Source organism: Mustela erminea, chromosome 11 (genome assembly GCF_009829155.1).
Source record: "Mustela erminea isolate mMusErm1 chromosome 11, mMusErm1.Pri, whole genome shotgun sequence".
In the NCBI taxonomy this organism is placed as follows: domain Eukaryota; kingdom Metazoa; phylum Chordata; class Mammalia; order Carnivora; family Mustelidae; genus Mustela; species Mustela erminea.
In genome coordinates, this window is record NC_045624.1 from 12,622,121 (window position 1) to 12,634,186 (window position 12,066).

Sequence of the window (12,066 nt, forward strand, 5' to 3'; positions counted from 1 at the left end):
CCTACTCTGGGGGGAAAAAGAATGTTCTTTCATGATTCATACTGATAAAAATATCATGAACCACCACCAAATCTACCATTATTTAATGACGATCAGCTAAATTTTGTAATAAAAAAAACTCTTGCTCTATCTACTAGAGGTAAGTAACTTTTCTTTGCTAAGATGTGGCTAAGTTTATTATAAACAGATAACCAGGAAGCCACAGTACATTAGAAGGGACGTTCAACCCACCTGCCCATAGCGTTCAGAGTATAATCTTTTTCTCCTTCAATTCATTCCTAAGGCTTATTCATAAAGAACTGTGATACCAATTAATCTTCATATTTTTCATACATGTAAAAAATAATCCTAATAGTTTATTTGTCGCCTCCTCTTTGCAATGTGTATAACTTGTTAACTAAACAGCAGCAGCTAGGGGCTGAAGGAAGGCACTTGCGATGAGCACCGGGTGTTGCATGTAAGTGAGGAATCACAACACTCTACTCCTGAAACCAATTTTTCCATATACGTTAACTAACAAGACTTTAAATAAAAACTTGAAATAAATAATAACAATAATAGTAATAATAATAATAATCCATAGCATCAACTGGCAAGGAAAAGAAATATTTACTTGGCACCCAGTATTTGCTGCTGTGCTACACATTATTCAGAGCGCTCAGAAACTTAGAAGGTACTAAGTGCTCTCCTTTTAATAGTTGAGAAACCAAGATTCAAAAAGATTAAGTGAAAGTCACACAGTTTATAAGTTACAAGCCTAGAATTTACACTCCCAAACCCCAACTTCTACTCTGTCGGCTCTGAAGAGCAGATAAAGGAGGCAGAGTTCAGAGGCACAGGAAACCAGCTGTGCAGACTCAAAACAGGAACTAACGGGAACTATTGCTATTCCCCCTGGAGAAGACCACCAACAAAAATAAGGAGGAAAACACCAGAGTCAGAATGTCGAGTCTTTGACAGTGGGGAGCAGGTCTGGGCCAAGGAGGCAGAATTCAGGTATGGAAGCGCAAAGAATGAATTAACCAAGAGAATGAGTTAATCAAGACTTTTATTAAGTGACTCTTCTAGTAAGCGACTACCACCCCTCCTGACAGTCCGCCAGGGAGCTGTTCTCTCCATGATCTATTTCTTCCTTTAGAAAAGAAATACACTTTTTCTGAAAGCTTCAGAAAGAAATACTGTTTCATTAGTACAAAGTTTCTGGTACATTATAATTTCTACCCTGTCTTCACTTTTACTGAATTCGACCTTAATATTTTGCTGCCAAATCTCCAAACATTGTAACGTGTTCTTTTCCTACCCATAGTTTTTCTGGAATGTGGGCAAAAATTTTTCAGTCAGCCAGTTTCTCTGGCCTACCAGACTCCAGATCTACAGTTCCAGATTATTCTGTGTCTTGGTTTCTTACCTACTGGCAACTCCAGGTGCAGGTTTACGGTGCATTAAGGAGCTTATGTAAGACTACAGGGAGTTGAGATTACGTGAGATTAAAAAAATCATTCTTTCAGGAATTTAGACTGTAAAGGGCAGCCATCAACAGGAAAAGTAACTGGAGTCAGCTCCGAGGATGAATTTGCTTCTGTTTGCCAGACAGAAGGAGCCCCATGGGGACTGGGACAGAAAGAACTCCGGCATGGTAAGAGGGAAATATGGAGAGTGAGCAGTAACCAGAGGAAGAGTCTCTGAGAAAGGACGAGAAGGCACTCAGCGCAGAGGGGAAAGCATTTTCCTTCAACAAGAAAGCAAGGACCCTGTGACCACTCTTCCTCTGGGGGACCAAGAAAAGGCTCTCCTCCCAAGCTTTCCCAGTTGCTAATGGAAAATCAGCTCAGTGTGGGGATCGTTCATTTTCAAAACAGCAGAGCCATAGGAGATAGAACGGAAAAGTAATCAAACTCTTAAAACACAGATTTAGAGCAGTTAGATCACCACCAAAAAGAGCAATGTATTAATAGTATCTATTGTCATTGTCACCCGTGAAAACATTTCCGTAACAAACATGAGGTCTGCTGCCCACCTCCTTCCACTAAATACATCATACCTTTGTCATTTTTTTACTTCAAGTTTCTTTTTTGGTATTTCTGATATCATAAGCTTAAATGACATACAACAAAAAGACAACTCAGTCATGGAAATTCACCTGCAAGGCACAACCTACAAACTTGGAGGGGAGGACAGAACAAAAATGTGGTCTTGAACTCGAGAAGATTTATAATTCAACTCTAATACTGCCAGATACATGATTATTTCAGAGCAGTATCATGGGCCTGGGAGAACAATGCTCACATGGTCTGAATCAGCTGTGCTGAACAGGCTTTAAAAATATGAATCAATGCCTTGAAAGAACATTTGACTTTAAGGGGTAACGCGTGTTCTGAACAGAAATCCTCAGGGGTTACTTGGATCAGGGAAGATTCAGGGCTCAGCCCGATCTTTAAGGACAACCACAGACATGAACAAACTCCCAGGGCTCCAACCAGCCCAAGTATGTGTTCTTAGGACTAATCCAGAAGTAAACAATCTAAAAGGGTGGGCGCTGGAACTGCTCTACACCAGATGGTTAACTTCCTCCCGCTCTGTTCAGAGCTGGCTCTCGGCCTGACTCATCCCCCCCACGGTAGGGAAAAAATCCACACTGCACCGAGGCAAGGCACCGCGCTTGTCCCCCGGGGTTAGCCCGAGTTTGCTGCGCAACAGAGATAAAGCAGGTTTTGATTTTAGCACATTCAGTGGTATTACCTGAGCTTCTTGACAGGCAGCTCTCCTTAGCAGGTTGTCGCTATCAAAGCAAACAAAAGAACGAACATTAGCTTTAATAAGCAGGTTACAATCCAAACAAACAAAACTGCTTTTTTTTTTTCTTTAAATATGCCCAACTCTTCCCTATAAAACACCCAAGTGAAAGTCTCTTCAAAACCTGTGACACAGGGGCGCCTGGGTGGCTCAGTGGGTTAAGCCGCTGCCTTCGGCTCAGGTCATGATTCCAGGGTCCTGGGATCGAGTCCCACATCGGGCTCTCTGCTCAGCAGGGGGCCTGCTTCCCTTCCTCTCTCTCTGCCTGCCTCTCTGCCTACTTGTGATTTCTCTCTGTCAAATAAATAAATAAAATCTTTAAAAAAAAAAAAAAAAAAAAAAAAAAAAACCTGTGACACATAACTAGCACATGTGCAAGGAACTTTCTCTGAATGAAATCCTACCTTGAGTGTTTCCACAGGATGGGGGGCACAAGACCCCTCCCTCCACGATGTCTACATCCTCATCCCCTGAACCTGAAAATATGTTATCTTAGGTGGCAAAGGGGATTTTACAGATGTGATTAAGCTTAGGATCTGGAGATAGGAAGACAGTCCTGGATTATGCAGGGGTTTCTAATCTCATCACAAGGGTCCTTAAAAGCACAGAAAATTTTCTAGGCTGGGATGAGCAGCAAATGTGACAATGGAAGAAGGGTCAGAAAGGTGCAAGCTTGCTGTTGCTCAACACGGGAGGAGGCCACAGTCAAGGAATGAGGGTACCGTCTAGAAGCTGGAAAAGCAAGGAAATGGCTTCTCCCCTAGAGCCTCCAGATGGAATGCAGTCCTTGTCAACACCTTGACTTTGGCCCTGTAAGACCTGTGTCGGACTTGTGACCCACAGAACTGTAAGATAATAGATGTGAGTTGTGTGAACTACCCAGTTTGTAGTAATTTGTTAGCACAGCAATACAAGATGAAGGCACATATCCTGCATTTTCCTTATCTGGTGGAAATTGTTCAGGTGATTTGCCAGAAATAAGTTTGATGCTTAGTCACTTTTGCTACTATGTTATCTCTTATTTTTTCTGTCACTGTCAGACACTCAGTTGCAGCCCAAATGGGAAATTTTGGCATGAGGTGAAACTCTGGCTTGCAAAAATGAAAACATTCTATCAGAAAAATGTTCATCTATGTAACATAAAGGTTCCTAAAATGTGTTTATGCCATTTATACTGTAAGAACACTGTAAATGGCCAATTGCCCACCAGGCTCCAGAATCTTCTTGAAGAGTCATCTCTAATGTATGTTGCTGGCATTGCTAAGATAGTAACTTCAACCTGGTTAATGACAGTTAAAAACAGCCAATAAACAATGTATATGAAAGAACTAAAAAGAGAAAAGGGTTCTTTCACTTAAATTCTTTCTTTTAACAAAAAAAAAAAAGTCTTCCTAGACCTTCCTTCTAACATTGAAGTCCTCAAATTTTGCATTTTTACAGTTATCCAAAACTAATTTTGATAGTTAAGTCTGAACTGAAAGAGAATAAACAACCTTTCGCCTTTTGCCACAGCTGCTGTCCAAGGCTACGCAATAATTTTTCTTCCAGAGCCAGACTGAAGAACAAACCCTAGACATCAACAGCAGTCAGCTTTAACTAGAAAGCACCATGTGAGGGGAAGAAGCAATGATGCCTGTCTGTGGGTATTTAGAATACAAAAGAATATAAAAACACTTAATTCAAAGGAATATGTACACCGCTATGTTTATAGCATCATTTTCTACCAGAGCCAAATTATGGAAGCAGCCCAAGTGCCCATCAACTAATGAATGCACAAAGATGTGGTGTGTTACTCAGCCATAAAAAGAATGAAATCTTGCCATTTGCAAGGACATGCATGGATCCAGAGAGTAAAATGCTAAATGAGATAAGTCAGTCGAAGACAAACACCGTAAAACTTCATCCATATGTGGAATTTAAGAAACAAAACAACCAAAGGAAAAGAAGAGAAAGAGAACTCAGGAAACAGTCTTCATATAGAGAACACACTTCTGGTTATCGAGCAGGCGGGCGGGGGGTAAAATCGGTGACGGGGATGAAGGAGCGCACTTGCTGTGACGAGCAGGGCGTGATGTACGGAAGTGCTGGATCACTATGTGGCACAGCTCAAACTGATATAACACTGTTAACTATCCTGGCATTCAAATTTAACTGAAAAAATACTGCCCATCTGAAACCTAAGAACAATGTTCAATTAAAATGATAAAGCCATACCTCAAAAGTGCATTCTGTCCCGTAACAAACATCTTACGCGGACTAATCCCTTGTGAAGTCTAGTCCCCAAGCACCTTAACTGCCAGGTTCAGTCCCACTTACTTGACTGATACGGCCCCGTGACTCCCGCGCAGCAGAAGGGAGGCGCACAGGCTTCTCTCCCTCCCCCCACTCAAGGTTCACGAATATTCACGTTTCGCTCTTCTTCTCAAATGCTCTCCAGCAACTCCTCTCGGTGAATCATCCCAACAGCAACAATTACATAGATCTTACACATATACAAGATGAAATCAACTCAATGTACAGAGCAGTCAAATATTTAAAAATAATGAACATGTCAATAACCCGTTAGAGTTGACCCTGACACCTCCCATTCATGACCTCTATACAATGCTGAGGTAAAATACTAAATCCTTAGTAACCACTAGATCACCAAATAAACCTGGGTTCCTTGTAGTAACCTGAGCAATGTCACTGGATCCCCCTGGTCTAGGCTAATCCTCAGTCCGGCTTCCACACTGGCCCTGGGGGTACCACTACCACCACACAGAACCACACAGAACTGTGCTCTTCCAAACACTTGTTTCTTCCTATAGATAGAATAACCTGTACCTCCAGTCTCTTCTGTGATGAACACATCCTACGGGCTGTTCTGTACAAGCCCCCTTACGGCTACAATGGCTGCACACCTGCCCGTACATCCCTGCCCGATGCCCCCAGCTGGCTCCTCCCCTCCCACTAGGGCCAGGCCTCTGAAGGTGCCAGGCTCCTTGGGGTCCTTCATAAGACGCCGTCTTCCTTATTGCACTTCAGCCACACGGATTCCTGTGGACCTAGATGAAAAGAGAATGGCCCCAAATACAAGAATACAGCACCTTGGTTCACTGTTTCCTAAATTCTTTTTTGCTAGAAGTAAAATTTTGAATGTTAACTTGTGATTAAGTATATGATTAAAGACCTCAGTTCTCTTGAGCTTGCTAATACTTCTTGATTTATCGGAGTGCTATTCAAAATCAAAAAAGATTTCTTTATAATTAATTCCCTGGATTTTAATGTGCCAGATGGAATATGCTGTCAATGCCACCTGTGAGAAAGCCAGACTATGTGCCAATTTAAATACTACAAAAGAAAATCTCATTATAATCATACTTAATTTTTTTAAATATCAAAAATGGCATTAACCATCTTGATTTTGCTCTCTGAACCAAGCTGTTTCTAAAAAATCAAACATATCCACAAAAAGATTTCTCCCATTGATCTATTCCGATCGCCTATAGCCAGCTCTGAAAACTATTTCAAAAAAGAAATTCCAAAAATGTTCCAGGAAAGGCATTTTTACAGGAATAAAAGAGAAAATAACTTAAAATTCATGGAGCAACTCCCATGTGCCAGCTACCACAGCCACCGTTTTCACAAACCTTTAACCTTTGTAACAACCCTGCCAGACAGGCATTATATTCTCATTTTATGTATGATGTCGTTAAGGCTCAGAGAACTAACGGACTTTCCCAAGATCACCATGTGACTAAACAGCAGACTGGAATTCAAACCCAAAATAAATGCTTTAATGCTTTTTCTTAACTTCAGACAATACTGGATACATAATACTCATCAGTATATAGATTCGATAGCACATTCATGAATCACACATTACTTCTAATCTCATCTGATTTTTAAAATTTACATTCATAGTGTTTTTTCATAAGTTCAGGTGTGATAAAGCTCCCCAAAGTAGCAGGTGAAACTAACTCACTCAGCACGAAGCACTGGGTACCGTACAACCCAGATCCTGTCCTGACCTGAAGCAGCTTCCGAGCGCGTGGCAAAGGACAGCTCCTGGCAAGTATCAGTGATAAAGGAAGAGACGTGTTTCTTGATAAAGGATGTGCCAGGCACTGTGCTAGGTGTGGATGTCCTGGTGCATAAACCCAGCACTCCCCATCCTCACGAAGTTCACAGGATAGAAGGGAAGAGAGGCAGTTCAACAGTCATAACATGACATGACTCTTATGTGCTCTGCAACAGGGGCCCGTTCAGGAATATCTAACCTAGGCTTGAGGGAATTAGAAAAGGCTTTTTACAGGAAGTGACACTGCAGTCTAGATCTGGGGAGAAATAAAAAGTAGCAGGGCAAAAACAGGAAGGGGAACGCAGGCGAAGGCAAAAGCCTCTCAAAGCCTCAGAGTACGAGCCTGGCCAATTTCAGAAACAGAAAGTAGTTCTGGACAGCTGGAGGCAGCCTGCCATGGGAGGAGCCCGAGAAGAGGAGGGCAGGCAACACCCGGGCCCCAGCAGCCTTTTAAGCTATTTTAGGAATTGGGATTTGACCTTTAGGGCCATAAGAAGCCATGAGAGGGTTTCAGGAAGATAAGTGAGGTGACCAGATTTACATGTTAGAAGGATCATTCTGGTTGCAGTGTGAAGTCCATATCAAGGCAAGTCTGGATCTAGGGAGCAGGGTGGGTTCTCCAGGAACACTGGTCAGCGATGAGCACATGATGAGCCCTGGAACCAGAACTGAGCAGAGCACAGGGGTAGCTGATATTTAGGAAGCAAACTTAACGACTGGTCCGTGGGGATTGAGGGGGTCGAACGCAGTGTCCACATATTTTTACTGAGCCCTTGGCCGAAGGTGGTACCACTCAGAGATGGACGGCAGCAGTAGGTACTGGTTTGGGAGGCCGGAAGCTAGAGTTCATTCTGGATCTGTGGATCTGGGATAGCGGCCAGTACAGGTGGAGGGGTCCAGGGGACAGCTAGAAACACATCTGAGATTGCAGACATTGATCTTGATTAAAGACACACGTGGTAATAGTGGGCTGAGAGTGGAGCAGATCGTCTACACAAGGAAGCGAGAAGCCGCAGGAAGAGAGGCCCTGAGCCCTGTGACAGAGGACAGAGAATGCCAGGTGAATCTCAACTACAGTGACACTGAGCCTCACTTGAAAACCAAAGGAAGAATGTGCAGAGGGGTCCCTGGCTGGCTCAGTCAGTGCAGCACTCGACCCTTGATCCTGGGGCTGTGAATTCGAGCCTCACGCTGGATGCAGAGGTTACTTTAAAAAAATATTTTTTTTAAAAAAATAAAGGAGGGGCGCCTGGGTGGCTCAGTGGGTTAAGCCGCTGCCTTCGGCTCAGGTCATGATCCCAGGGTCCTGGGATCGAGCCCCACATCAGGCTCTCTGCTCAGCAGGGAGCCTGCTTCCTCCTCTCTCTCTGCCTGCCTCTCTGCCTACCTATGATCTCTGTCAAATAAATAAAATAAAATCTTAAAAAAATAAAGGAAAAGAAAAACGTGATGGACAACTGAGGCAAGAGGTTAAGAACCACTTCCTTATCCCCATCAGGCCCTTGATGCTGTCTCCACTCTCAGCAAGCTGTGCGTTTTCCTCCTCCTAGCGCACACAATGAGCTTTACCCCTGCAGGGATTTGATCGTTCTACCTCCTCTCCCTTTTAAAAACTAGACGGCCAAGCACAACACCACCCACCCTTTTGCCCCACCACAGACAGAACTGCTTGTCTTCTTTTCCATCAATACAATTGCCTTGAATTCATGGACAGTTCACCGTTTTCTCTTCCACAGCACACAGCACAGACTCTTGCAGATAAACAGCGCTTAATAAATAACTGTTTAATAAGTAAGTGGCAAATGTTTGAACAGGAAAGACTGACTCACAGGACTCACAGGCAGGCTTTGTCCTGTAGGGGAAAACTGAAGGTGATTCTTCATGGGAGTACTTGGCATTCTCAAGCCAACAGATTGCCTGGGTAGTTGCTCACTGTGATCACCACCAAAGGGCAAGAGGAGAAATTGCTGTGGTACAGCAGAGGATGAAGATGTAGAACAGTCATGGACACCTGACAGATCAAGACGCATGGCTGTGCGAGTGTGCACGCGTGTGTGCGCGTGTTCAGGGGACAGGGTAATGGAACTAGAACCATCTAAAAGCTGAATGAGGAACTCCTTTTGGTACACCAGGAAGCCCCACAAGAACTGTCCCAGTAGCTGAGTCTGGTATCAGAGAAATTCTAGACTGCTAATGGGGCAAGAATCTGAAAGTGAACCTAAGACCCTTTTACCAAAAAAAAAAAGAAAACAAAACAAACAAACAAACAAACAAAAAATCCAAACTACTGTATATAAATTCCAAGCCTATGCGCTTTCTGCTACATCATGCTGCCTCCCAAGAGAATTGAAGTTTAACACAATTTAAAAGTTACATCAAAAAAGGTCCCTGAAGATCTGCTTAGTACTAAAATGCAGGTTCTTTGATAGACAGAAACCAGAAGCTTCTGGATTGGAAAATTTAAAAAATTTGCTGATGTCACTCTGCCTGAGGCTTCGGAAGAACACGAACGTGCCTGCTACCACAGGAAATGCGATGCTCACAATTTATTCTGCGCCATAAAGGTTTTATTTATTACTTCAGGACTGCAAAATAAGATAAGTTGTTATTTCAATAACAACTTGACATGGAAAGAAAAAAATATCATATTGATCCATCCTATTTCCCAAAAAAGATATTTCCATCTACAGTGTAGAGGCAAACTGGACAGCAATTTCTACCACTGGCTTTTCCCTTGGTGCACGCAAACCCAGTTTCTGCTTTCCACAAAGCAGGTTTCAAGCTTAGATGTTTATAACAACTACTTCAACTTCTCTGAGCTTCCTAGAATAATTAATCATGATATTGCCAGTGGCACTGCCCAAGGATTGTCTGTGTAAGAACCCGGATGCAGTGGAAACGGAAGTAGAGACAGAAAATAACCTTAGAGAAAGAGATTCTCTTGTGTGCAGAGTGGGGGACCTTTGTCAAGTAAACATCGCCCCCTCCCACCCCACAGCCCAGCTCCCCACCCAAACACATGAAGGCTGCCTCTGTGCGAAGCACCACACATGGGACGATACTGCTCATCTCTGCCCGAGACAAAGATCTGTCACCAAGCAAGGAGACGTGCAGCTTGCTGAAGAACATGCTGGATATTCTGGGCCTGAAGAATGCTCAGTCGAGACAAGTAAATTGTTAGAGTGCCAGGTCACAAACTCCAGGAGAACAATAAAGACATTGATGACTTTGAAGAGGATTTTAGGGCCTTCTGGTCTGGTCTTTCCACTTAACCAGAGGATGACGTTCCTTCTTGTTCTCCAGGCCTCCACATGATGTACTACCTGCTACTTCAGAAATTTGTATCTTCTTACCTCTCCCAACCACAATGAGATAAAGAAGTTCCATAATGGTCAGGAAAGTCAAGAAGAAATCCTACTGATAACCACATATTAAGTGGTGACTGTCTTCATTTCAATGCCCCTTAGAGCACATACAGGGAGAAAATAAGGAGTCAGACGAGCAATCACTGGCATTAAAATCTGTCATCACTGTTGCTGCTGGGGAAGTCTAGCAAAGGAAAAACAAAGTTCAGTCTACCATCAAATGTAAAAGACAAATGTATGGCACCACTTCAGCCTGGGCTAGTGAAAAGTACACCACACTTACGTCAGGAATCTTTTTTTTTTTTTTTTTTTAAGATTTTATTTATTTATTTGACAGAGAGAAATCACAAGTAGATGGAGAGGCAGGCAGAGAGAGAGAGGGAAGCAGGCTCTCCGCTGAGCAGAGAACCCGATGCGGGACTCGATCCCAGGACTCTGAGATCATGACCTGAGCCGAAGGCAGCGGCTTAACCCACTGGGCCACCCAGGCGCCCCTTACATCAGGAATCTTGAGGTCAGTGTACCCCGGATGGATTTCTTTACTTGGTGGTATATTCAACAATACACAAGGATCAACATTTTTTTTCTTTTCTTAACATTTTCCGTAACAACATAAAGCAAGCCAAGGGCATTCTCCAAAGAACTGTATTTACTAAAACAGGGAAAGAAGGAGCGAGGGAAGGCATCAGTCCCTCGAGTCCGCAGCGAACGAGAACGGATGATTCACTGAAATTAAAAATCTAGAGAAAATAGCTACTCTTGTAAATTATACACAAGGTACTCTCCTCTACTTAGGCAGATACAGGGAAGACAGAAAACAGATTGCACAGAGGTTACGTCAGCTGTTCGAGAAGAAAACACAAGGGGGAGTCCCTTCTTTCCCTCCAGGCCTACCGGGTGTTTTCTATAAACCACGGGCATAAAGGGGTATTTACTCTGGGCTCTAGGATACAGGGCAGACCTTTTGACCTAGCAAATCATAAACTAGCCAGCTCCTACGGTCAGTGTTTCTGCTGTCCCACGACACGCACTACCTGAGATGTTAGTGGACAGTTCTCTCAGCACAGCCTGGAGAAGCTAATACCACTCACAGAAACAGCCCTGAATAGTATGTGAAATCAACAAAATTTAGATACGCCTCCTGCCCTTCCAGCTCAGTCCTCCCTACCCCACCCTCCACCATCAACATATGGGAAAGAATACAGGTTCTTTAAAAAAAAAAAAAAAATCCGTTTTCTAAATAAAATGACAAAAGAGCTAAAAGGAAAGGGAATATAATTAAACTTCATTGCACCTTAAAAAAAAAGTTCCCCATTCCCTATCAAATCTGAGCTGACAGGCACGTTATTTAATTGCCCATAAATGAGCTTCTTTAAATAGCACCTATTAATACCCCAAACTTTAGCATCAGCTTGTGCAGAGAGAGAAGAGAGGGAGAACCGTGAAATGGCTGAAAAGCAATACGAACTGTTTCCTTAAAACCACAACAGAATGTGAAATGAGGAAAAGCTGTGAGGGGAAAAGCCCTCCCTACCTCCCCCCAGTGCTGAACTAGCCCTGCCTAGACCACCAACTGCAAAGTCAGAGGCTAATCCGAACTGATGTCAAGGTAAAACATCTGCTTTGTCAGAACCCCCAAGATACCTAAAGATGAAGCTCGAGACATTACTGAAACCATAATCTGTACCAAAAGAAATAATACGGGTCCAGTCAAGTGTGGCTCATGCATAATTTATTCCTGGAATCTAACACATTTCCCCCTGGATATGCTGTCAGGGTCTCAAACCCGACATAGCTAAAAGGGAATAGAATAATACCTCCTCAAACCAATTCTCCCAGGCGACT

The 12,066-nt window shown here is 43.1% G+C and overlaps 1 protein-coding gene across 4 annotated transcripts in view; it reads right to left on the minus strand.

The window, feature by feature from the left end:
* AGK (acylglycerol kinase) overlaps positions 1-12,066 on the minus strand; it is a 72,867-nt gene that overhangs the window by 45,760 nt on the left and 15,041 nt on the right. For all 4 annotated transcript variants that reach the window (XM_032303904.1, XM_032303903.1, XM_032303906.1 and 1 more), the window contains exon 3: positions 2,740-2,779. In XM_032303904.1, coding sequence (XP_032159795.1) covers positions 2,740-2,779 — 40 coding nt within the window. The remainder of the gene's footprint in view (positions 1-2,739; positions 2,780-12,066) is intronic.